Consider the following 24,585-nt stretch of genomic DNA (forward strand, 5'->3'; position numbering starts at 1 on the left):
TGACCCTGCGCGTTGTTCTCATCAACTGACGGGGTCGTGCACAATGTCTAAAAGACTGAGATGAGTTTGTTTCAACCATACTTGCCAACCTTGAGACCTCAGAAATCGGGAGCATTTCAAAATCGGGAGAAATATGACCCCGGGAGGAAACCGGGAGAGGGCAATCAAATCGGGAGTCTCCCGCGAAAATCGAGAGGGTTGGCAAGTATGGTTTCAACTTAAAGCTCCTCTTTTTTAATTTAACATGGGGACTCCTGCTGGTCGTATCGAACAAATACAGCAGCAGGCTTTAGAGGTTCCCCATGAGGTATTCAAACTTTAATGTAGTATGTAAACATATGGTTGAGGTATAGTCCTGAGCAGAGAAAGAACTCACTCTCCATCTGTGTGTTATAATCCGAGTTTCTCTTTGCTGTGTTACATGGTGGCAAACATCCATGAGGTTCACACTGTTGGCCATCTCCACTCTGAGAGCTGTGGAGGCAATCCTGGGCCAGGGTTTCAAATATAGATATTCTCCCAATGTTGTTCATTGCTCATCAAAATGTTATGTTGTTTTCGGTTTTTACCAGAACATGAAATAAAGACAGTGAAAGAACCAAAGACATCAGATATTTTACTTGAGTAAAAGTAGTAATATCCCAGTTTAAAAATACTATGTTCCAAGTAAAGTTCCTGCATTCAAACTTCAACAAAGTGAAAGTAAAGAAGTCTTAGCATCAAAATATAGCCGACTTAAAGTACTGTCAGCATACTGATCATGCAGTACGGCTGATTTAAAAAATACATATTGTATTCTATTATCATATTACAATTAGTGATACAATAATGTGTTCATCACTTTATTGTTGCACATGGTAAATGTTGGGCTTATTTAAATGACCTTACACATCGATGAGTTTCCCTCCCTCCTGAGGCCTGTACTACGAATCCAGTTCAACATACCCTGGATATGTTTGAGTTAGCTGGTTTACCTAATCCAAAAACAAACGTGCTGTCGCTAAGCGGTCCTACAATGCTGGTTATCAACTCGGTAACTACTCAACCCAGGGTTTCTCTGTCCGGCTGAGTGCGCATTCACATGTAAGGGGCGGGGCTAGCCAAATTTGACCAATCACAAACATGGAGAAGCGTACTGACAGCGCAGCGTCATAGAGAGGCGAAGTCCCGCCCATCTACTTCCGACCCATTGGACCTTATTTCGGAAAAATTATGTATTGAAGTCAATAGAGAGGCGAAGTCCCTCCCTTTCCGGGAGCCTCCATGGGACCCCGGAAGCGTAAAATTATACATTGAAGTCAATGGAGAGAGAAAGGTTATCTTTTGATCCCGTTTGAATTGTGCCACGAATGACACATATGATGTTTGTCAATTTAAAAGAATATTTTGCAAGTCAAAAAAATAAAAATGTGTCGTAAAACTGTGAAGTTACACATTTTTTTGTGTGAAACCGCTGAGTGAACTACAGGTCTCTGGTCTCACACAATACGCGTCACCATCACAAAGATGGCCGTCACGTTAGAACATTTCACCTGTTTCTTTCAGAATGAGAATAAAAGTATAAAACGAGGTGAACATCACTACAAGTCTGGACACGTTGAGAGCTGTACATACACGAAAGGGGAGTTAGTCGGTTCTGTAAGAGCAGCGGGACCGGCTTTACAAGATGTTGGTGAGTAATATGAGTGCAATGTGTAACGTTAATGTCAGCTAGCTAACATTAGCTAACAAGGTACACTAACGTGTTTTGTTTCAGTAACTAGTTTTCTCCTTTAGAACTTCGTGGTCTCTGTGTATGCTGTGGATAACATTAGTGTTCACAAGAACAAGGTATACTCCCGTGTTTTGTTTTAGTTGCTCTTCAGATTGAAGCGGCCAGTTTTATATCGACTATACAGTATAGTCTATACTGTATGTGTGATCTCCTTTTACATCTCGTTGTGTCATTTGAGTTTATTTGCTGTGTGTAGATTCAAGGGTTTTGGTGACATGAACATGACCATCGCGGAGGCAGTCCAGTTACCATCCTTCTGTCTCCGTGAGGAGGGTGGGTCATGTATTCTCAAGGAGAATCACCCATACTGGCACCAGGTCCAAGGGCAGCTGCACATCACAGACCGGAGTCTCTGCTACTTTGTTGTGTGGACCACGAAGGATGCGATCATCATCCTCATCCCCAAAGACCCTGCATGGCATGGAAATCTCCTCCTCCTGGAACAATTCTACACCCAGCATATGTGGCCAGTAGAGAGGAGGACATTTAAATAAACATACTCTTAACACCCTCAGACTCTGCGTTGTGTTCCGTATGTGTGATGGGTGTTATGCAGAGGGGAGATGCTGAGCAGTTATTTCATTGTTGCATGAAATTATTATTATACTGCGTGCTTCTTAGTTATTCCATCTTTTGCTGTAACATGGATCTGTATGTAACTCTATATTTACTTGTTATCTACCACACTTCCTTCTACATCATACACCATCATTATACATGATGGTGTATATAGGATATATATGTATTTGTATACATATCTGTAAATTGTATAATTTTATTGAAACGTCTTTTTGATCTCTCAACAATAAAGTTGACTTTGAAAAATATATATATTCTTTATGAAAATAGTTGCCTGTTGGCGAAATGAATCCAAATGAAACGTTGGACTGAACTACAACTACGCCTTTAAATCTCTACGGTCTGTTCTTCAGTGGGATGGCAAGTTCCTATCTTTAAACATTTATTAGTTTTTTCTCAACAGATTTGATTTTCTGAAGTTAATTTAACTTAACCATGTAAGGTCATTATTAAAAAGGTACAATCAATTTGTTTAGGGTTGACTAAAATAATGATAAACATTTCATTTGGATAATTTACTGACAGAATAAGAAACTCAATGATGCTCTACTCACCTGTTCCTTTTTATAAAGTGAAACAGTTGAAACGATAGATTTTAGTAAACTTAAAAACAACCTTCTCCAAAAGCTATCAAGGAATATACCGAATACTTGTTTTAGAACTTTATTACATATTTTTATATAAATAGTTTGAGTGATCCATAATTGACAGAAGCTTGTGTTTACACTGACCTGTCACTCATATATTAATGTCTTTGTAACTTCAGTAAACCACGACCTCACTCATTTCTTTCATTCATCACGGTTCAGTAAACTAAGTGATACATGAACCAGTTTAATCATTATAATAACGTAGGATTGCAACTCTTTGAAACTGTAGGTGGCTCTTAAAAGAGCCGTCGTGTTTGGGTGTGCTGGTCTCAGGTCAGTCTAAGCCCTCTCTCGCGGATGCGGCGGGCCAGCTGGATGTCCTTAGGCATGATGTTGACCCTCTTTGCTTGGTTCATCTTACTGAGGGGCAGCTACATGGATGTCGGTGCAGTCCATAGTCATTGTGCAGTTGAAGGCAGAATGAATTTATTATTGACTCCGAATGAAGCACAACTTCATGTCATACAACACATTGACTTTATTTGTAATTGTGTAAAAACATGAGCATTGATTAGCAAGCAGGACCTGCAGGAACAGAGCACGGTGATGGATGGAGCTGGGAAGAGAGAAGAATAAAGAAAACAGATCAACTTTATTATCGGATATTAAAAATTCAATTTCAAAACAAGTTGCCGCTCCTACAGTTTTCTAGTATGTAAAGATGATTTCACTTGACCTATGCACAATATCACACTCAATACATGTGTGTCTCTGGGGGGTGCATTGTGCCTTTGATGTATATAAATAATATACCATAACCAAATACTATTACGTACAGTGGAAATCAGGTTGCCAGAGCAGGTCAGTGTGCATGTTCCTCAGGGTCTCAGCAGTTACAGGTGAGGGAAAGGAAATAAAAGAGAAAAAGGTCAGGAACAACACTTTAAAGTAACAACACTTTGAATAATTATCTCTTTTAATAATTTTCTCTCAGTAATCACTCAACTACTGTCTTTCCAACAAACAGATTGACTCACTATCATCACAATGAAACACGTCCAGAAGAATGGACCACAGATGGAAATGAGCTATTAGCTATAATCTGGCATATTGCATCTCTTCTCTTTGCTGAGATTAATGTTTTTGTATGCATGGTCCTTCTATAAATAAATAAATAAATGTCATGCAAAGCTGCCTGCCTGCCTGCCTTCCTTCCTTCGACTCTCCCTGAACTGCCTGATCTTTTAATGTTCAATGTTAACCATTTGTGCAGATAGCATTAAGTAGAAAAGATCGCCGATGCTAATGTGCCGTTAGCCTACCTCCCGCCCCCTTAGCACCTGGTGGAGGGGGCGATAGGCTACTCTTCAAATGTTTCACAAAATACTTACCATCATGACTACTCTTACTGTTTAACATTTGGGTTTACTTCATGTTAAGGCTAATACAAATCATGCCAGTCATGCTTTTGGGCTTTTCTGGCCAGGGTGAGGGTGGCAGCCTCTCGTCGGAGGCCGGCCGGAGCTATTCCTGCGAGGACTGGCAAGAGGGACACAGGGGTAGGCTTCAAGCATCCAGTTTTATAACTGGACCTGAGGGCGTTGTTGATGACCACGTCAACCTTACTTGCGTGAGGGCTTCTGCTCCAGGCTGGGGCGCAGTATTCTGACCTGGCACTAAGCACACAGGCATCTAAAGTTATCTTATCTTAGCCAGCTAATCTTAGCTATCTCTTAGTGGAGGAAAACAATTGTGACATCACTTACGCGACTCTGGGATTTATAGTCTTTCTAGTTGCGTATTTTTAACAGTCTTATATTTCAATAGTTTTACGACAAACTGTGACTTTTTTTGACATGGAAATTATTTTTTAAGATTGACAAACATCATGTGTAATTCATGGCACAATTCAAACGGGATCGAAAGATACGTTTTCTCTCTCCATTGACTTCAATACATTATTTTTCCGAAATAAGGTCCCATGCACCGGAAGTAGATGGGCGTGACTTTACTCTATACTGACGGGCGAGACAGGAGAGAGAGAGAGAGAGGAGGAGAGAGGAAAAGAGAGCGCTTCCGCTCATTTCTCCCATGTTATTATCCAGTTAATGTAAACTTGAATAATGTACTTCATTTGAATGTAATAATTATGTTGGTTGTTGTTCGTGGAAGTGCCAGTGAATGAGCCCCATTAACTGAGTTTTAAACATCACTTTAAATCCCCATAGCCCACTCGATCGGTATCGGCCGATACTGATTCCGGCGATCCCTGCTATAAATAGAGATGGGGAAAAACATCCAACAAAAGAAAACTGTGAAAGTGTGTCTAACATGTATCAAGTGGACATCTTGTTGCTCTGCTTCTGTTTACATAAAATAATCAGGCTAAACTTTAGCAAGTATAATAGTTTAATTTAAACATTCACAAGAGGAACATGAGACAACAATGAGATGGCACAAACATTATAAATACAAAACTGTTCAAGATCAGAATATCAACACATAGAACTATAAGAATGTATAGAAACAAGAGGACATGTTAAGATATATATGTCGAGTACCTTGAAAAGGCCACGGTGTGATTAATGTAGAAACAGCAGGTTTATTCAGAAACACAATTTAACACCAGACTAAAAGCATTAATATATATTAAAGTTCTTTCTATTTGACTTTCACAGTGGTTAAATTACCCACCACACAGTCGGAACCTGAGACTTAAGTTCCACGTGCAGTGGTGTGATTACGGAGCCAGAAAGCGATGCACGTTTACTCGCGTGCGCGGTGCGCTGTGTTTGTTTTAAAAAAACGGCGAAGCAAATTAAGGTTTAACTGTGGGGTAAAAAGTTCGGCCCACCCGTCAACATCTCAAACGAATGTTCAAAGTGATTAAACTGATAAAGCGCAAGATGAACCCGAACGAAAAGCAAAGAGGAAATGTGTAAAGTCTTGGGAAGCGAAATATATATGTACATTCTGCTCATGATTCTGCTCCGTTGTTCACTTCCGGTAAAAGTTCCTTCAAAATAAGAGTCCCGATCTTATTACTACCAAAATAAAAGTGCAGAACGAAACTTTACCATAGGAAAATATTGGCATACAAATATAATCACTTCTATAAAAAGGTAACACATTTTAAATATAGTTAGACATATTAAAAGGTAATTTACAGCATTAATAATTAATATCTAATTCTTAACTGTGAATGGTTTTCATTTATTTAACATTAGAAATGTATTAGTCTGGCCAATCCAAGACTTCAATGCTGAAGGGCCAATGGATCTATGGTGGGGGTTAGCACAAAGGTCAGGAAAACCCAAACTTGAAAGGGAGACAACGGATGACCAAGAAACTAGTGACTTGCTCTATTCATTTTTGAGGGATCTGTGAAGAACATGACAACAGCTGCACCACTGGTATTTAATTGAGGGTGGACAAGTTTACTTCCACTTAAGTTTCAAATAATTGAATTAGTTAATTACTTATTTTAAGGCATTTGAACATTCTTTTGTGTCACATTTTCATTATTAAGTTGATGTATAACTGTATAGTATCTTAATTATTTAAAATATAAGGTGACTAAAAATGGAAACCGTATTTTCAGTTTTGGCAACCAAAAGCTGATGCCTGGTTGCCAGCCTGGCAACCACTTTTAAAAGTCAGTGTTGTGCCCTGCCTAAGTAAAGGGTCTGAGTCCTTCGTCCTGCACTGAACCTTTGGATTGAAACATGAGGGATAACTGATAAAAAAGTATTGAGGAAATAAAAAAGTGCAGAAAAGCCTTAAGGAGATACATTCCTTGTTTATATAAAATATATTATTTGATATATAGTAGTTACCTATAATTAGGGATGGTTATCGTTAAGGTTTTAACGGTACTACTACTTTTATCGATACCGCTTATCGGTCCGGTCTTTTAACGGTACTTTTATCGGTTCTTTTGGAGATTTTTTTTTTTTTAACAAAACTAACATTGCTTTTTATTTAAATTTAAATTCATAATATTTCACATCAAAAGAAACAACGTTTTAACAAGTCGTATTAAATAATCTGATGACAGAACTGTAAACAGAATAGCTGAAACTTTAACAAAATAAATAACTCTAATCTTTAGCCCATGTTTGTATCATTGAGTTAACCCCTTGTGTTGCTGCTAACACACAGAACACCTGACGTGGAGACGTTCCTCTGGACGGGGCTACAGAGCTGCTAGAGAGACAGTGGAACCCGGTGCATTCCTCCGTCTGGATGTGGAGCACTTTTGCTAAATGTTTAGACAAATAGCTCGTGTTACCGCCCTCACATGCTAAACTCTTATTGCACTTTTGGTAACGAGCATCGAGACGGGTAAAGTTTAACCACCTCGGAGCGCGTTCTCTCCGCCATCTCCTCCGTGTGTGTGTTGCTGCATCTAACAGAGCGTGTGTGTAAACTGCCCCACCCCCTCGCAAGCAGGCGGGGGAGAGAGATCGAAAATACTAAAAAATAATCATAGACGCATTTTTAAGTCTTTTTGCGTATTAGAAACGGAGTTGGCGAAACTAAAACTGCAATATAATGTTTGTGTAGCAATAATACATGAGATATACATACATATATTTTACATGTCTCCAGTACCGATAAAAAGACCGCTAACGTCGGAGCTTAACGGTACCACGGTCTTTAATAATTCAGCCCCGGGGCCCTTTTAATACCGGGGCTCGGTACCCATCCCTACCTATAATAGTTCTCTTAACTAAACAGTTAACACTACAGACACAGCTGAAGACAATAAAGAGTTAGTTGAGCTAGTTAGTTGGTTGGTTAGTCCAGCTGCTGCTGATTTGTTTGCCTCTCACAGCTGGACTTTGCTGCCTTTATGGAGTAAAGCACTTCCTGTGTGTCACCATTTGATGAAGACCAGTGCAGCGAGCACGGTGTAGCCGAGGATGAGGAAAAGCACTTTGAGCAGCCGGTCCTGTTTGTCTTCCAGCTCTCGGGAGAGGATCTCAAAGAAGGTGACAAACAGGAAGGTGCCCGCGGCGAATCCCTGTAGCACCACAGACACCACGCTGCCCGCCAGCGTCTGGGTCGACTCGATGCCCATCCCCACCAACATCCCCAGCGGGATCATAAGGCTGACTGTGATGCCCAGCTTAGCGGCGTCCTTCATGCCAAGCGATGCCTTGGCCACGCTCACCCCGAGGGCCACTGTGGCCAGCGTCTCGTGCACAGCCACGCCCAGGAAGAGGCTGGCCAGCTTTGATCCATCGTCCTGCAGGCCAAGCGCCAGGCCCTCGAATACAGAGTGAGCAGACAGAGCCAGCACCAGGCTGGCCAGCCGCAGAGGCCCCGCCCCCGCCAGCTCGGCTGGGCTGAGGTGTCCGTGCTGGTGTCTGTGGGAGCGGTGACTGCCCGCACCCCCCAGCGTGGCGAGGTTAGAAGAGATGAAGGGCGTCTCGTACTCCGAGTCGCTGCCGGCCTCCGACCCGACGGCATTGAAGGTCTCCAGATCGATGAAGGAAGGCTTCTCTTTCCTGAAGGTGAGCACAGATTGCTCCACGAACACCGTGAGGAAGAAGCCGAGCATCATCATCGTCTCAGCCAGAGGATAGTCGCTGCTGATCTTCAGCAGCTGGAACACGTCGGCCACCTGAGGAGAGCACACACTTAAGATCAAAAGGAGAAAGACCAGAGGCCTGTACGACGAAGCCGGTTCAACCTAACCTGGATATGTTTGAGTTAGCCGGTTGACCTAATCCAAAACAAACACGCTCTCGCTAAGCGGTCCTACGACGCGGGTTATCAACTCGTTAACTCAAGCCAGCCGTACCCTTTCTAGTTAGGTGCACGTTCACATAAAAGGGGTGGTATTTGGAGCGATCGACCAATCGGAATAATGGAGAAACTGTTATTTCACGGCGGAGGAGCAGACGGTGATCATGAGCCGATTTGAAGCACATAATTAAGGCTAAAGAAAGCAGTACCCTTGCGGCTGCCAAAAGTAAAAATAAAATACGTATGTAACAGCGTGCACAGCTGAACATCTTTAAAAAGTGTATAGGATGCACGGCAGTCATGTACAAAAATAAATCCACGCTTGCAGATTAATTTTGTTTGTTTACCGGATAAATAGTAGCCTAATTAAAATACCAAATTGATCATTGAGTGGCAGTCTTTTTTTCTTTATAATATCATCGCCCGATGGTCACAAGTGGACTTTAAGCTTAATATTTTTGTAATCCTTTTAATTTATAGCATTTTTTTCGTTTTTCAGATGTAACCCCAGCGGGTCTAAAAGGGCCGAGAGCAACTGTAACTGTAACTATAAGTATCTGAAGTAAATATGTGTTGCATTGTTTTCGCAATTACTTTATACTGTCTGTCTTTTTCGTCCTGCATTTATTGTGCCCCCCCCAGTAAAATTGGTCTAGAACCGCAACTGCTAAACAAACTGTAGTGTATGCAGTGGGTGTTTCTCAATGTCGAGGACGCTTCCTTAGTAGGACATGTCCCTCCGAAACAGGTCTTTCAGAGGCTAGGCAAGAATCCTTCCTTTCATTCGGAGAACGAAGAATGGGTAAGGCTAGCAAGTGTGCGTCATATGAGAGGCCCCGCCTTAAATTTACCGCCAAAGATTTTGGAAATTGGTCCGTGCGCAAAGCATTGTGGGGATTTTAAGACTGCAACGAAGGATTCAAGAATTCCAAGGATCCTGGACATTGGAACAGTTCCTCTGCGGGACTCGATGACGTAGCATCCTTGAAATAGTGGCTCTGGAGGAGCCTTCCTCGACATTGAGAAACACCCAGTATGTGTGTTACTACCTTCTCTCTGACGGCGGGCAGCAGAGCGTTGAAGCACGTGGCCAGGAACACCCCCCCTCCGAAAGAGTTGCAAAGAGACAGCGCTCTCCTGTACCTCAGGGCCCCGGAGTCCGCCTGCAGGAGGCGCACTGGGACCAGCACACCCGCCAGCATGAGGCCGAACAATCCCAGCAGCCCGAGCAGCTTGGCCACAAGGATCTCCATCCTGAAGCTCAAACACACAGCCTCATCTCACACACCTCCACTCTGCTGCTGCTGCTGGGACACACAGAGACATGGGAGTATGAGACATTAGATTACATCAGATTCTAAAGATAAGATGTCCTTACAGCAATACAAACATTATGGAAACCATCAACTACTTAAAGGAAACACACACGGGTGTCTGTTTGGCTGTTTACACCGTTTTGCACTATTATACCAATGTCGTCGTTTCAAGTGATAAATGACATCAAGTTATATCATCAACTTCCTGTGAGAAACTTCAAAATAAAACATAACCGCGAATAATAACAAGTCTATGAATACATCTCCCAAATATATGTATCTTTAAGTAATCCTTCTTTGTATAACATCAGTATTTTTACGTTTCTTCAGTAAGCTAGTCAATGCGGTCCTCGTTAACACCGAGGACCGCATTGAGCACTTCCGCTCTTGTTCTTGTTAAGAGCAGCTTGCTTGACGGAGTTCCTCACATTAGCTAGCTGTCATTAGCCCACCGGCAGCTACATTTGCTAACTAACACCTGAAATCCAAAGTTATAAATGAAAGCGGTGGTGCTCATCTGTGTTTTGGAATCGAAACTGCGTCCTCGACTAAACATAAACATTTTAAACCCGCAAAACATTAGTCAGCGTCATGTGTTTACCAGTGTACCCTCCGTTTTCTCTCCATACATCCATGTTCCTCTCCAGCAGCAGCAGGTGCATGAAAACACTTCCTCATTGACGTCACGCGGCCTCCGGGGCCCTTTCTCATTTCATCAAATCCCCCTCCTCGACTCCTTCTCACTTCGGTTAAATTGATTCCTTGCGTCCCTCACTTGCGTCGTTTCCCTGTGACTAGTCCCTCCCACCAGGGAAGCATGGAGAGACACAAGGAGAGACGCAAGGAAACCACGAGAAGCAGGGAAATGAGTTTTAAGAACAATGCGACGTCCTTTCCTCCGGAGCGTCACGTGAAGCGACGTCCGTTTGTGATGACGCTGCACAGCTGATCGTCTGACAGCAGCTCTGTCCCCGTTATTTCCACACACACCCCCGCCTCTGTTAGTACACATTTACTGACACAAACATGTGTATCATCTGTTGTAGACCCAAATAAATAAAAATAAATAAGAACTAATTCTCAAAAAAGATAAACGCCATTCATTCTTAAAATGTATAAACGAACATTAGTTGGATTAATATTGATTAGAGTGCACAATATAAATAAAATAATTGAGAGAAGAAAAAGAGATATGTTATCTATCAAAACCCAGTTAGATTAACATTCTTTGGATTGCACACTTTGTTTGTTTGTTTGGATATGTAGCAAATTAACATTTGAATAGCACTTAATGACTGACTGAATGGAAATGACAATAAATGAAAATGTAAAACGAAAAAAGCGATCATGAAAATGTTTCCAAAAAATGAATAAAATGATTTTTGACCATTTTGTTGTTCAGATATATCACATATTTGTAACTAAATTATACATTAATTGAAACAAAACACGGTATAAACTGAGGAGCTAGGTCAGCTTAGGAACCACTGGACCTCCCTTGACGAAAGGAGAGGAGAAAATGCTGCCCCACAATGCATTGCAGCCGCAGCATTTGCCGTCACTCAACAGTCGGCCGTTCACGGAAACAACCGATTATGACCGAGAAATGATATCATGAAAGTTACGGTGCTTATTAAGCATTTTAAAACATAGTTGGTAAGTTGCCAAAGTCCTTTGTTCTGAACGTTCATCAGTATTATAATCAAAAAGAGAAATATGAACGTTGGTTTTCACTGAAATGACATTTCACAGTCTTTACTGAGCTGTGTGGGGGTTGTTCAACTTTTAAAAGATGTTTGAATGGTGATATACACAGTGATAGGTGTTAAGGACTAACGTTAATAAAATACATCTGTATTGATTTTAAGATATTTTCATCAATCATACGTATTGAGACGAGCATAAGTTTCACTTTCCTTTTTTATTTCAATTCCAACTTTGGTCCTGAAGAATATGTTTCTCTGTTGTCCACGTTCATAAAGCAAAGCAGCAGCATCAGAGCACGGTGCAGAGTCTCTGGATGAGTTCACTGTAGTCCCTCGTTCTTATTGAACATCCATGTTGTAGTCCGCTGTATAGAAAACTGTGGTTTCCATGGTTTCCCCACAGCAGCAGACGCACACAATGACGTCCGCTGGCAGATCATAAACACGTCGGATAGTGAAAGTGTATTCGGATTCTCTAAAGTACCGCAGTCTCTTCTGCTAAATCCTTTTGAATTCTCCTATCCACTATCCCTTAACCCCGTGACCTTTCACTCAGAGGTCAAGGAATAGGAGATAGGGTTAGAATTTAGGAGCTGATTTTTGGATTATCGGAACACAACCCCAGTCTCTGATAGTGTTACGTTATTATGAGAGTGCTCCGTTTGATTCTGAAATTGTATATATTTATATATAAATATATACATATATAAATGTATGTGTGTGTGTGTCCGCATCTGTAGCCTGTTATTGTCTCATGACACCGCACTGTGAATGAATCAAAGTAAATATAGAAGTCATCATGAACACATCTGTCCGTCAGACAGAGGCTGCTGTGCCTCCTGTCATCATTAATGGACGTCTCTTTAAGATGACCGCTCAGAGGAGAGGAGTTCTCATTTCTCTAACAGCCTGCTGCTTCCCCTCCTCTCTCCTTGGCTCGCATCTCCTGTGGGCAGGACTAAGTCTCGAGGATAGGAGTTGAGGAGGGGAGTTAGAGAAATGAGAAAGGGCCCGGGTGTTGAGTTCGAGTTGTGGAAATGTTAATGACGTAGGGGAGGAAATTCTTCTTCTTCTTTAGTGTTAATTGGCGGTTGGCAAACCAACTTGTAGGTGCATTACCGCCACCAACTGGACTGGAGTGTGGACAACAGACTATGCAGAAAACAATAAACTAAATAAATAAATAAATAACCAAAACTCTAGATTATTTAAAATGTATCAATTTCTCTTAGAAACGTAATAATCTCACCGTACATATTGCCTGATGTTTCCCCTAACAGCCCTGATAGCGACAAGTCATGGCATTTTGCTTTCTTCAGTGTGTGGAAAAGCACATTTCTCTGAGTACTATATTTCCTGCAAAGCAGTAAAACATGCTCAACAGTTTCGTGCTGGCTGCAGGGTATACACTTTCCGGTTGGATGCTTTCCTGTTATACTTAATGTATGATTGAGACCTGTATGACCTATTGTCATCCGAGAAATGACATTTTCCTCCCTTCTTTTAAACCCCACCTTCCTTCCATCCCCCACATACCTTTGAAGTTTATAAAGATGTCTTCCTGTATCACTAAGGTCCCAATGTTCGTGCCATGTTGTTTGTGCATATTTCTGTATGAATGTTTGAACCTCCGCTTTGCCGAGTGGAACTTCTCTGTCTATGTTCATACTTCTGAGTGTTTGTTTGGCCAGAATATCCACCTGTTCAGCCTCCACACCAACATGAGCAGGAACCAGATGAAACGAGTTGCTCTGCCTTTGTTTTGCATTTTTATATACAATTAGAAATATTTCATTTATTATGTCCGTTCTAGATGAAGATCTGCCTGATCGTATACTTGATGATGCTGAAAAGCTGTCAGATGCAATTCCACTGTTATGTTTTTCTTTCTCCTCTATCCATTTCAATGCCAACAACTCTGTGGTGTACACTGACACATGGTCTGTTACCCTTTTCTCTCTATGTGTATTACTCACTGGGATATACCCTGCTGCCCCTGCACGCCCTGCCTCCGGATCTTTGGAGCCATCTGTAAATATGATTGTTGAGTCTGAGTGATGTCTTGCAAAATGATTCTGGACTATGCGCCATACTGGTAGTTCTTTATTTTCCTTTAACTCCTCTCGTATATTGAGGTCTGCACTTGGCAATGGGAACAACCAGGGTGGAATGGACGATATTGGAGCTGTGGGGCAATACTGCATTTGATTCAAAGCTATACTTGCTGCTTTAACATCGCCAATCCATCCAACACTTGTTAAATGTGACTCATTGTGCTCCCAGCAGTCTTTCAAGATACTTTCCGCAGGATGACCATCACTGTGCCCCTGAAGGTTTACCCAGAATGCAACATTAACTTCACTCTTCTTATCCTTAAAGGCATGTCTCCCATTTCCACCTGCATTGCTGACACTGGAGATGTTTTAAAAGCCACTGCATATCCTCAGGGCCTGAGCTTGTGGGACATCCAGCTTTTTAAGGTTAGATTCTGCTGCTGCCATGAACGCTACACACCCATCATCGAATACAGGTCTCACGAGTGCCCAATATATATTCAGAAGTGATGACCTACTCGCTCCCCACTCCTGCCCCGCCAAACACCGAAGTACATTGTTGACCTTTTTACATTTATGTTGAACCTTTCTTATATGACTGCTCCATGTTAGCTTTCCGTCAAACAAACACCAAGAAGTCTTATTGTATTAACCTGTTCAAGAGGCTGCTCATACCATTTTAACGATATAGGAGCAATGTTATGCCGTTTTGTAAAACAAATGACCTGCGTCTTAGCTACTGACAGTTTGAATCCCCGTTTATTTGTCCATTTCTCCACTTCAACTATTGCAGCTTGTATTGTCTTTCCAACATGTGCTACACTGCGGCCTTTTGCCCAAAAAGCCCCATCATCTGCATACAGTACAAAGATGTTCCCACACTTGGATGAACTTGACTAAAAATGGCATGTATCATTATATTGAACAGCAACGGACTACACACACTGCCTTGCGGAGTACCATTTTCCACAGCATAAACCCTTGAGTATTCTGTACTCTTACTTGTATTTTCCTTTCCAGTAAAACATTTATAACCCAATTATATGCTTTACCACCGATTCCCAATGATTTGAACTCGATTAGTAGTCCTTCCTTCCAGAGCATGTCATAAGCCTTTTCAATATCAAAGAAGACTGCAATCACTACTTCCTTGTTGGTCTGTGCTTTCCTGAGGTCTGATTCTCAGCACAATATAGAATACATTGTGTTCCGACCCCTCTGGAACCCACTTTGATATGGGGACAACAGAGCTTTACTTTCTAAGATATATGTTAACCTTTCTGTAACCATTCTTTCCATGATTTTGCATAAATGAGATGTCAGGGCAACAGGCCTGTGCTAGATGGATCTGAAGGGTCTTTCCCTGGCTTTAGGATGGGCACTATTATCGCTTGACAATTTAATATTAGAAACACTAATCTTTTTACGTAGGAAAAAGTAGCCTATTCAGGAAAATGTAATGTATTATCAATATCCATCAATTAATAGTTTGGTTTGTGAAAATAGTGCGACCATCACAATTAACCGGAGGCAAAAGTGAAACCTTCACACTGTCCGTTTTGTCCAACCAACAGGCAAATCTTATCGACAATGTATACGATTGTATTACTAAATATGAAACCGGTATCTCTGATGAGGATATGTACGTTTCTGGGGAGAAGACTGTCTTGCTGTGAAGCCTCTCATAATTTGGTTACTGTGACCTCTTGAATTTATCAGATAGTGTTACTTTTCACGATTTAAGTCTTGGTTTCTCAAGTTTCATGTCTAACGATTACGCATGATCCGTAATGACAGGAAAACAAAGATGCTGCCTTACATTAAAGGTCACATATAAAACAGGTTGGGAATGTGGATTTTCTTAAGGAATAAAAAAAGCATAGTCCTAAAAAAAGATAATTTGTGCTGCTGAAATTCTATTTTTTGTTCTGTAAATTAATTCAAGAGTTGTTAAACATCCTCCTTCCTCCTTTGCTTTGATCGAAAGAAAGTACAAAATAAATGAAATCGGATATACAAAAAATGGTTTCTCTCGTCTAATTTGTGTATATTAAGGTTTATTAAAAACAACATAAGTATATACATTTATTGTTTTGTACTAAACTTTTTAACGCCACTAAAATGAATCAAATCTAACAATCTGATAGGAGGAATCCCTTTTCAATACAGATGCCGAGAGCAAGAGAAGCTGTATTAGACCAGCTGCCATGGAGCTACAGACACTGTTGGGATCTTTAACCAAATTACTGCATTTACTTTTTGCCAAAACAATTTAGTGTGCATTCCACGAGATAGTGAAGCAGTATTCACTATCTCGGTAAAGCTAGTGCTGAGGAAAACAGACGTCAGACGGGAGGAGGGTGTAAAATGTTGAGATGTTCTTTTTTTTTTTTATTGTTGTTTGAACAGCTCTATGCCTCTTCACAACTCAACCTGCCACACACACTAAATTAACCCTCATTTCTCTCTCACTCACTCACACACACATTCAGATCTATCGATAAACAAAGTACTGGACAGAAACATTGAAAGTTACACTGTAGTTTAAGAAGACATTTTAAGCTTCAGTTCAAACTCTGCTGTTTAACATCCTTTTCCTTATTAGATCATTATTTTTCAGTATTTCATGACAAAATATGGTCAAAATGTTCTTCCTAAACACAACAGAGCCGCAGGAAGTGGGGGTTGACGGCTCCTAAATAAAGCGGGAGCTCCTCCTCCTCCTCTCGTGCAGTGATGGGGGGAGGGGGGGGACTTCCTTTTAGTCCTTCGAGTTATAAATGATCCAAATGAGCTCTTCTCCTTCTCCACACACACAAACCTGGCCCACCTGAAACAGAGACAGGAAGTGAAATGTTAACTGCCAAAAGAGTCAAACAGGAGGTGGTCTGAGCCCACTTTGATACAGAAATGTGGTCTTTTAATCAAGATGTATTGCTTTATTATCACACTTCGAGTGGTGTTGATACTAAATCAGATCCCACTGGGGGAAAAGCTTGAGCAGAGCATCATAAAATGTAAAAGTTCAAATATATGCAGTGAAAAACATTAGATTGGAAACAAAAACAACATTGTCCGAAGCTGGTCAGTAGGATGTTTTTATTAAATCAGATAATGAAAGAACACAACACAAACATTACTTAAATGTTTCAAACAATGTAAAACACATCACATACAGTGGGTCAAATAAGAATAGAATCTAAATCACCATTTTTCTCAGTAAATATATTTCTTAAGGGGCTAATGACATGAGTTATAAAATGGAATGACACAGGAAAAAAGTATTAAACACACTTACTGAAATGTATTAAATACTTCGTACAAAAGCCTTTGTTGGTAATGGCAGCTTCAAGACGCCTCCTGTATGGAGAAATTCGTCTCGTGCATTTATTCAGGTGGGATTTTGGCCCATTCTGACACAAACAGTCTTCAAATGAAGGTTCCGTTGGCCTCTTCTATGACCTCTGATCTTTTGTTATTTCCATAGAGTTTCTATTGGATTCAAGTCAGGTGATTGGCTGGCCCATTCTAGAAGCTTTATTTTCTTTCTCTGAAACCAATAAAGCCGTGCTGGAACGAGTCCTAAAACCCGGAAGTGAGTTAGCATTTTTAGCACTTACGGTTCCCTCGTCTCAGTCAATGGGATTTCTACATAGGATTTTGGAAAATAGCTGGAGATAAGGTCTGTGGTTGACACAAATTTAAGTGACAGATCACGTTTTGTTCTACGACAGGGGTTTTCAAAGTGTGGGAAGGTGAGCCTCCCCTCAGAGAACATAAGAACAGCCGCGCCCCCCCTCCCAATTATTATTGCTATTATTATTGTTGTTGTTGCTATAATGCAAGGGAATTATTATCCAGTGGAAATCCCTTACCTACTGGCCTAGTTAAATCAAAGTGGTTACTTTTTTTTGGCTGGGCAGTGTAGTTTTACACACCGTCTTATTTGACTTTCTCAGGACTTAAAACTGTTTTTTGGGGGCAGACCCCCACAAAGAAAAAAATATATTTACACACGTAAGGTCATCATCTTAACAGTTTGTTATGCTCATTGAGTCATCCGTGAGCAGAGCATCAAGTTGGCATGCCTATAACAGCTGCATGCGGCGATTACCATCTTGTTCAGCAAAACGCCTCAAACTTATTAACGGCCCGTCCACACTACAGCGTCGACAACTCCAATCTGCCCATTCACTTTGAATGGGGTGATGTCACGTTGCCTCGCTTTTTCGCCGAACTGAATTGTGGGTAGCAGAGCGGTCCGTCTCCGCCGTCTCTGGCCGGAGACGCCGGAGTAGCCAGCGCCAGCCAATCAAATCCCGTTTCGGAAAATCTGACAGCTCAAGCCGTAGCCAATCAAACCGCGTCTAAGCTGGGAGAGATATCCCGCCGTTCATTTCTACATTTCAAAAAAAGTTGGAGGAGAAACTAATTATCGCTGTAGCAAATCACCCGGTTTTGTATGACCAGACCCTCTTCACCTACCGGGATACAAACCGGAAGAACCAGGCATGGAGGGAGGTGGCAGAGACAGTGGGTGAAACTGGTAGGTCTTCGCCTGTTTGGGGAGTTTATATATATATATATTGCTCCCATAAAATCCCCGGCGTTTTTTGCTTTGTATGTCGGGGGCGGGAGATTCATGTGATTGGTTGTGGCTCGTGTTGCTTGAATAAAATCCCCAAGCTACAGACACGCCCAGCTCCAAGCTTTTTTTGAAGCTGTAGTGTGGACGCTCCGTTAGATCTAAAGCTTTAGTGCATTTTGATTCAATGCTGAGAACAGCCAAACTTGACAGTCTCTTCTTTGTCATTGTAAACCGCAAATACTTCATTCCTTCCGTGTACTTGGGTCTGAATGTGCCGTCCCGTTCAAATGAAATCGCCGCCAATCACATTTCCTCGCTCGCGCCAGGGCCGGGGGAGGGTAGGCGGCTCGCGTCTTGTTCACTTGTTCACTTGCACTCGGACATTAGGGATTTTCTCTAATGTCCGATGAGCCACAACTTTTATTTCAAAACAAAGCTGACATTTTCTGCCAGACGCTGTCTCCTCTTTCACTGTAGGTAACTTCACAAAAAATTGATCCATGTTGCCCATCGCAAGTTCACTAGCTAGATTTCACTGTTTCTCGTTATTTTTTTCTCACGCTGCGCCTCCCCTGAAGCTCTCTGGCGCCCCCCAGGGGAGGCGCGCCTCACATTTTGAAAACCGCTGTTCTACGACATTAAATACATCAGCAGTGTGATTTTTGAACTGTTTACGTGTCTCAAAAACACACAAAAAGTTGTTGAGGAGGACTACAGAAGTTGTCGAGGACGTTGTACGTCATTACACCGAATACTTAAACACTCCCGCTAAGTTTGTTTGCCCCTGTTCTGCTTGAAAGCAAGTACCTGCGCTCTTGCAAAGTCTTAAAATAGACGCTTCAACTTGTACAATTTTGAATCTTTATTTTTAAATATCGATCTTAAAACCAGTTAAACCCCAAGGCCCCGCGGGTGGGGGCAAAACGCAACATCTTGCAAGAAACAGCGTCTGAGGGCTTCTTAACATTTAATAAACTATGAATGTGTCATAATCACTTAACGGGAATAAACTCAGCTTTCAGACAATATTAACCATGTTTAGCTAAGCGAAACAAAAGGGTAATAACAAAGGCTCTGAATTAGCCCCGAGCGAAAAAACGCAATTAGCACAGAAAAGGTAAAGTACCCTTATTACTTATCAAATCTGCACAAACAAGATATTAATTAGAAACTGAGATTCCACAGATTACAGAAATATAAGTATCATCACAGAGCGATCAGCACTCGCGACATGGGAAGCAAAACCAGACATCACACCACGTAGCATAGAGTGCCTAAAACCTTCGACAAAAGCCAATGCAATTTCTCCATAGGATTTTGGAAAATATCTCGAAATAAGGTCTGTGGTTGACACACATTTAAGAGACGGATCACGTTTTGTTCAGCCGGATAATATCCACATGTCTACCCTACTTTTATAATTTTCTAATCATAAATCCATAAATACAAGTTGAAGCGTTTGTTTTAACAGTTTTCAGGAGGCAGGTACTGGCTGAACAAAACGTGTATTTATCAAACGGGTTCGTTTTCCACAGATCTTAATTTTTACAATATTCCAAAACCATATGGAGAAATCCCAATGCTTTTTTGTCGAGAGAACCCATGCACAGCTTACTTCCAGGTCGGCCTACAAAAATACGTCATCCCTGCACCACTATTGAGAATTTCCTTGGCTGTGTATTTTGGATCATCGTCTTGCTGAAATGTCCACCCTTGTGTCATCTTCAAGTGGAGGACCATTGGTGAGAGAGGACGCTGGCGTTGCTTGTTCGCAGCTTCTCCACTTTTGTGCTGCTTTAAGTTCGCATTTGAACCGCTTTGTTTTTTTCATTTAACATCAGTTAACTGAACGATAACATCGGTAACTTTAGTTTAATTTGTATCGTTATTGTTCAAGTAGTTGTTGTCACGCCAGGGGGGCGTCTTGCCGTCATTTGATGCCCTTATTCAGCTCGGAACGCCCTGAACTCCAGCCAAGGGCGTCCAAAAAAATAAATAATTAGAGAAGATCGAGAGTTTTAATCGCTTGAAATGGCGAAAAGGAAAAAGGACAAGGACATCCCTCTGTTGGAGGGGCGATTATTTTCGCTGCCAGCAAAGCGTGTTCCTGTGACGGAAAGTGTACTGCCGACGAGCTAGTCGGCGCACGCGCGTGAACTGCGAGCGCCGGAGCCTCGCAGCGGCGAAACTGAGGCTCCGTGGTAAACTGTGGTAAAATGAGGAGCCGTTTAGGAGCCGGCTCTTCTTAGTGAGCCGAGCCAAATGAATTCCCATCACTAATACGTAAAGAGATAGCATCTATAAGGGATGGCTCAATTCAAAATTCAAGTCAGGTGACAAGACATGACGTCACACACGTCTCGCATCCTCCCCGTTTGGCATTACACGGACATACGCCCTTGCACAACTACTCCAGCTAACAGTTTTCCACTCACCATCAGAATTCAAGGACTGCTACAACGACCAAAATACATCCACAAAATCTCCAGACGAAATTGTACTACTCCCGGTCCGGTCATTCCATCCCATCACTCTGGTCTGCTGCGCGCACTGACACACCCCCGCCACCATGTCATCATCACAACAACCAACATGTGCACTCTGCCTGCCTACGCCCCCTTCCCAAAGCACCCCAGCCTGTTCAAACCCAACAACATTTCAAACTCAGACAGCCGGTCTCTGAATAGCAAGGTTCTCATTCTCAATGAATTAATTACTGACAATAATCAGAACTTTCTCTGCATCACTGAAACTTGGCAAAAATCACAGGAATACTTCTCCCTCAACCAGACTACTCCCCCCGGATACAAATACATAGAAAAACCACGCAACCATGGCCGCGGTGGTGGAATTGCAATATCCATACCGGCTCCCTCCTCACTTGAACACATTGCTTTTAACCGGTTAAGCCCTGAGCCTGTTTTTCTGGTCTCAGGCTCGAAAATGACATTCCCAGAACAAATGACTACATCTTCACTTCTAAAAAGGGGTAAATTCATAATCTTTTTTCTCAAAGCAATGATAAACCTGTGAGTTGGATGTAGAAGTGTCAGAATCAATATAGATTTATTTTTATTTTAAAGTAAATTCAGATTGAACATAGTAAAAGAATGTAAATTATAGTGTCTGTCCAAAAGAAAAACATTACTTATAGTGAAAAATAATAAAAGATAGTAGACTAAAAGCTTTAGGAATCCAAACTATAACATATAATAAGTACCCTGTATCAAGATTGATGCAAAACAAGTGCATCTTTTTTACATGAGTGGTTTAGCTAAAAAAACAAAACACTTTTGGGGTCATTTGGATGTATTTGTCATATCTCTGGCCCCTCTCGGTCGATTTTGATGATTGACACCTCTTTTGAACCGTTAGAGCCAATAGAATCGAGAGGGAAGTTCCGAAATCCATCTACACATTACACATTGATGTTTCGTTTAGCTAAAAATGGTTCATATCGTCAGTTAGCTGAGTTTCTTCCCGTTAAGTGGGTATGACACATTAATAGGTTGTTAAATGTTAAGAAGCCCTGAGACACAATTTCGTGAAAAAAAAGCCTGCCGGGCTTAACAGGTTAAACGGTCCAAAACCCCTGGTTACTGCAGTTATTTACGCCACCCTCCCCCAAACCAACCCTGCTTTCTCCTTTGACCTGTCTGAATTACTAACACAACTGTGCTCCATATCTCCGTATGTTCTGCTTCTGGGTGATTTCAATATTCAGGTTGACTCACCTGACTCCGAAGCCACTACAGAACATCCTCAACTATTTCAACACCACACAGCATGTAGACTTTCCCACCCATAAACAGGTCACACACTGAACCTCTGACCTCTCAATCTCCGACCATCTGGCAATTACCATGGACATCTTCACCTCCCTCATCAAGCAGAAGCGCACCATAACTTTCCGGAATCTCAAATCCATATACCCCTCTTCCCTCTCCTCCCTATTAGCTGACTCCACCCCTGACTCCACCCTCCCCCACTACGCTTCACCTGCTGACCTGGTCAACACCTACAACAATGCTCTCTCCTCCTGTCTATCAACTCACACCAATAAAAACCAAATCTGTCGCTTTCACTCACTCCTCCCCCTGGTACACTGATCATCTCCGACGCCTCAAATCTAAAGGCCGCCAGCTCGAAATAATTGCAAATAGAACCGGTCTTACGATACAGAAAGATGTCTACAAACTACACCAACAATAGTATAAAGACGCCCCCAACAGCGCATGCTCCTCCCACTACTCCTCCGTCATTCAATCTGGCAGCAACAACCCTAAGACACTTTTTTCAACCATAAGCAAACTCCTCAAACCTATGGACACAATCTCCAACTTCTTCACCGCCACTAAATGTGACTAATTTCTCACTCTGATCCATGCCTTCATTACATCCCGACTGGATTAATGCAACAGCATCCTCTATGGTTCACCTGCATACATCCTCAATAAACTGCAATATGTCCAAGACTCCGCTGCCCGTATGCTCCCCTCCACCCGGCGCTCCGACCACATCACCCCTATCCTCCACTGGCTCCCCATCAAACACCGGATTGACTTCAAAATAGTACTTCTCACCTACAAAACCATAAACAACCTTGCCCCCCCTACCTCAGTGACCTCATCCAACTACACACCCCTACCCGTCACCTCAGGTTGGCTGATGCTAACCTACTACAGCCAATCAGGACAAAGCTCTTGACTTGGGGGGGACAGGGCCTTCACTGCCCCCCCCCCCCCCCTCTGGACCTGTGGTGACAGGGCCTTTGTTGCAGCACCCCCCTCCCTCTGGAACTCCCTTCCCAGTCACATCCGAAAGGCCAACACTCTTGAATCTCAAAAGTCACTTTCACTTTTATTTTCAGCTTTCAAACTCAGATCAAAACCCCCCCCCCCCCCCAACTTTACTTGCACTTTCATTAGGACTACTGTTAATGTTATTTGTTTTCTTTGTACTGTTTCTGGTATGATTTATGTAAAGCGTCTTTTCGTATTAGGAAAAGCGCTATACAAATCCAATTAATTATTATTAATTATTATCATCCTTGTAGATGGCAGCGGATTTTTATCAAGAATCTCTTGGTACATTTTTCCATTCATCAGTCTTTCAATGATATGAAGTTTTCCAATGCTGTATGCTGAAAAACAGCGCCCCACCATGATGTTCCCACCGCCAAAGCCCACCGTTGGCATGGTGATTCTGGGGTGATGTGCAGTGCCATTTGACCTCGAAAATATGGTGTGAGTTCAATTTTTGACTCATCTGACCAGAATATTGTTGTAGCAATTGATCATTAAGTCTAATTTAATCATAAGTATTACTGTAACTTAATTATCTGTTTATTTCCCACGGATTGAATTCACATCTAGCCTCTAATTTCATCTTCCTTAGAACTAACCAAAGTCTGTCTCTACAACCATTGGTTTGTAATTAACATGTATGGAAGTTTCAACTGTCTGGTCAACACTTGTAATGAAAATGTGCTTACTGAAGACCTTCCCTTTCCCTCCTTCTGTGGTGTATAAAGTATTTGTATTTTCTTTGAATGTGGTCAGATCTTATACTAACTTCTTGGTGCAAGAATCTGTCCTTTCAGCTGAAATAGATTAACTCTGTTAAAGGAATGGTCCACTCATTAGATAATTAATCAAAACTTCAGTATTTAGTGAAACATTATGTTTAAACCATACCCTGAAGAAATCAGCGATATTCCCCGGTAAATAATGATTTTATAGCTCTTTTTTATCAAAACCTTTATATTCCGTCTGGCCGCCGCCATTTTTGCCATTTTCAGTAGTCACGTGATGGTCGTGACGTCATCCATGCGTTCACTTTGTCAACACACGGAAACATGGCGGAGTATTTGAGTTCGGACTCGTCAGCAGAGGAAGAAGTTTTGACCAATGTGAAGAGATTGGATGGGGGAATTCAGCCATACATATCAGTATGACAATACGACACCCTCTGTCCTTAGACCCTCACATCGTACAAGGAAAAACCTCCGAAGAAAACCCAGTTTAAAGGGAACATGGGAGAAACCTCAGGGAGAGCAGCAGAGGAGGGATCCCTCTCCCAGGACGGACAGACGTGCAATAGATGCCGTGTGTAAATTGAAAAGATAATACATTTGCAACATAGGTAGTCCAGATGTTTGGAAATACATGTGTGTATAATAGGAAGATGATATAAGATACTATATGTATGCATGTAGTACCACC

General features: G+C 41.8%; 2 protein-coding genes across 4 annotated transcripts in view; both read right to left on the reverse strand.

Moving 5' to 3' along the window:
- Positions 1-5,334: 5,334 nt before the first annotated feature.
- On the reverse strand, positions 5,335-10,923 carry LOC117445619 (zinc transporter ZIP3-like). Of its 3 annotated transcripts, none has more exons than XM_034081387.2 (3): positions 10,623-10,923; positions 9,747-10,001; positions 5,335-8,572 (listed from the first exon to the last, which is right to left on the reverse strand). In XM_034081387.2, the coding sequence occupies exons 2-3, from the start codon at positions 9,948-9,950 to the stop codon at positions 7,823-7,825; spliced, it is 954 nt and encodes a 317-aa protein (XP_033937278.1). In that variant the 5' UTR covers positions 9,951-10,001; positions 10,623-10,923; the 3' UTR covers positions 5,335-7,822. The 3 variants fall into 3 exon arrangements, with proteins under 3 accessions (XP_033937278.1, XP_033937277.1, XP_033937276.1); XM_034081386.2 differs by having other exon boundaries at positions 10,615-10,923; XM_034081385.2 differs by having other exon boundaries at positions 9,747-10,004; positions 10,615-10,923.
- A 5,213-nt stretch (positions 10,924-16,136) lies between these two features.
- LOC117445635 (small glutamine-rich tetratricopeptide repeat-containing protein alpha-like) overlaps positions 16,137-24,585 on the reverse strand; it is a 41,220-nt gene continuing 32,771 nt past the window's right edge. The window contains exon 12 of the mRNA XM_034081403.1: positions 16,137-16,603. The gene's annotated coding sequence lies outside the window, so the exon portion shown is untranslated. The remainder of the gene's footprint in view (positions 16,604-24,585) is intronic.

This window comes from Pseudochaenichthys georgianus, chromosome 4, assembly GCF_902827115.2.
Source record: "Pseudochaenichthys georgianus chromosome 4, fPseGeo1.2, whole genome shotgun sequence".
NCBI lineage: Eukaryota > Metazoa > Chordata > Actinopteri > Perciformes > Channichthyidae > Pseudochaenichthys > Pseudochaenichthys georgianus.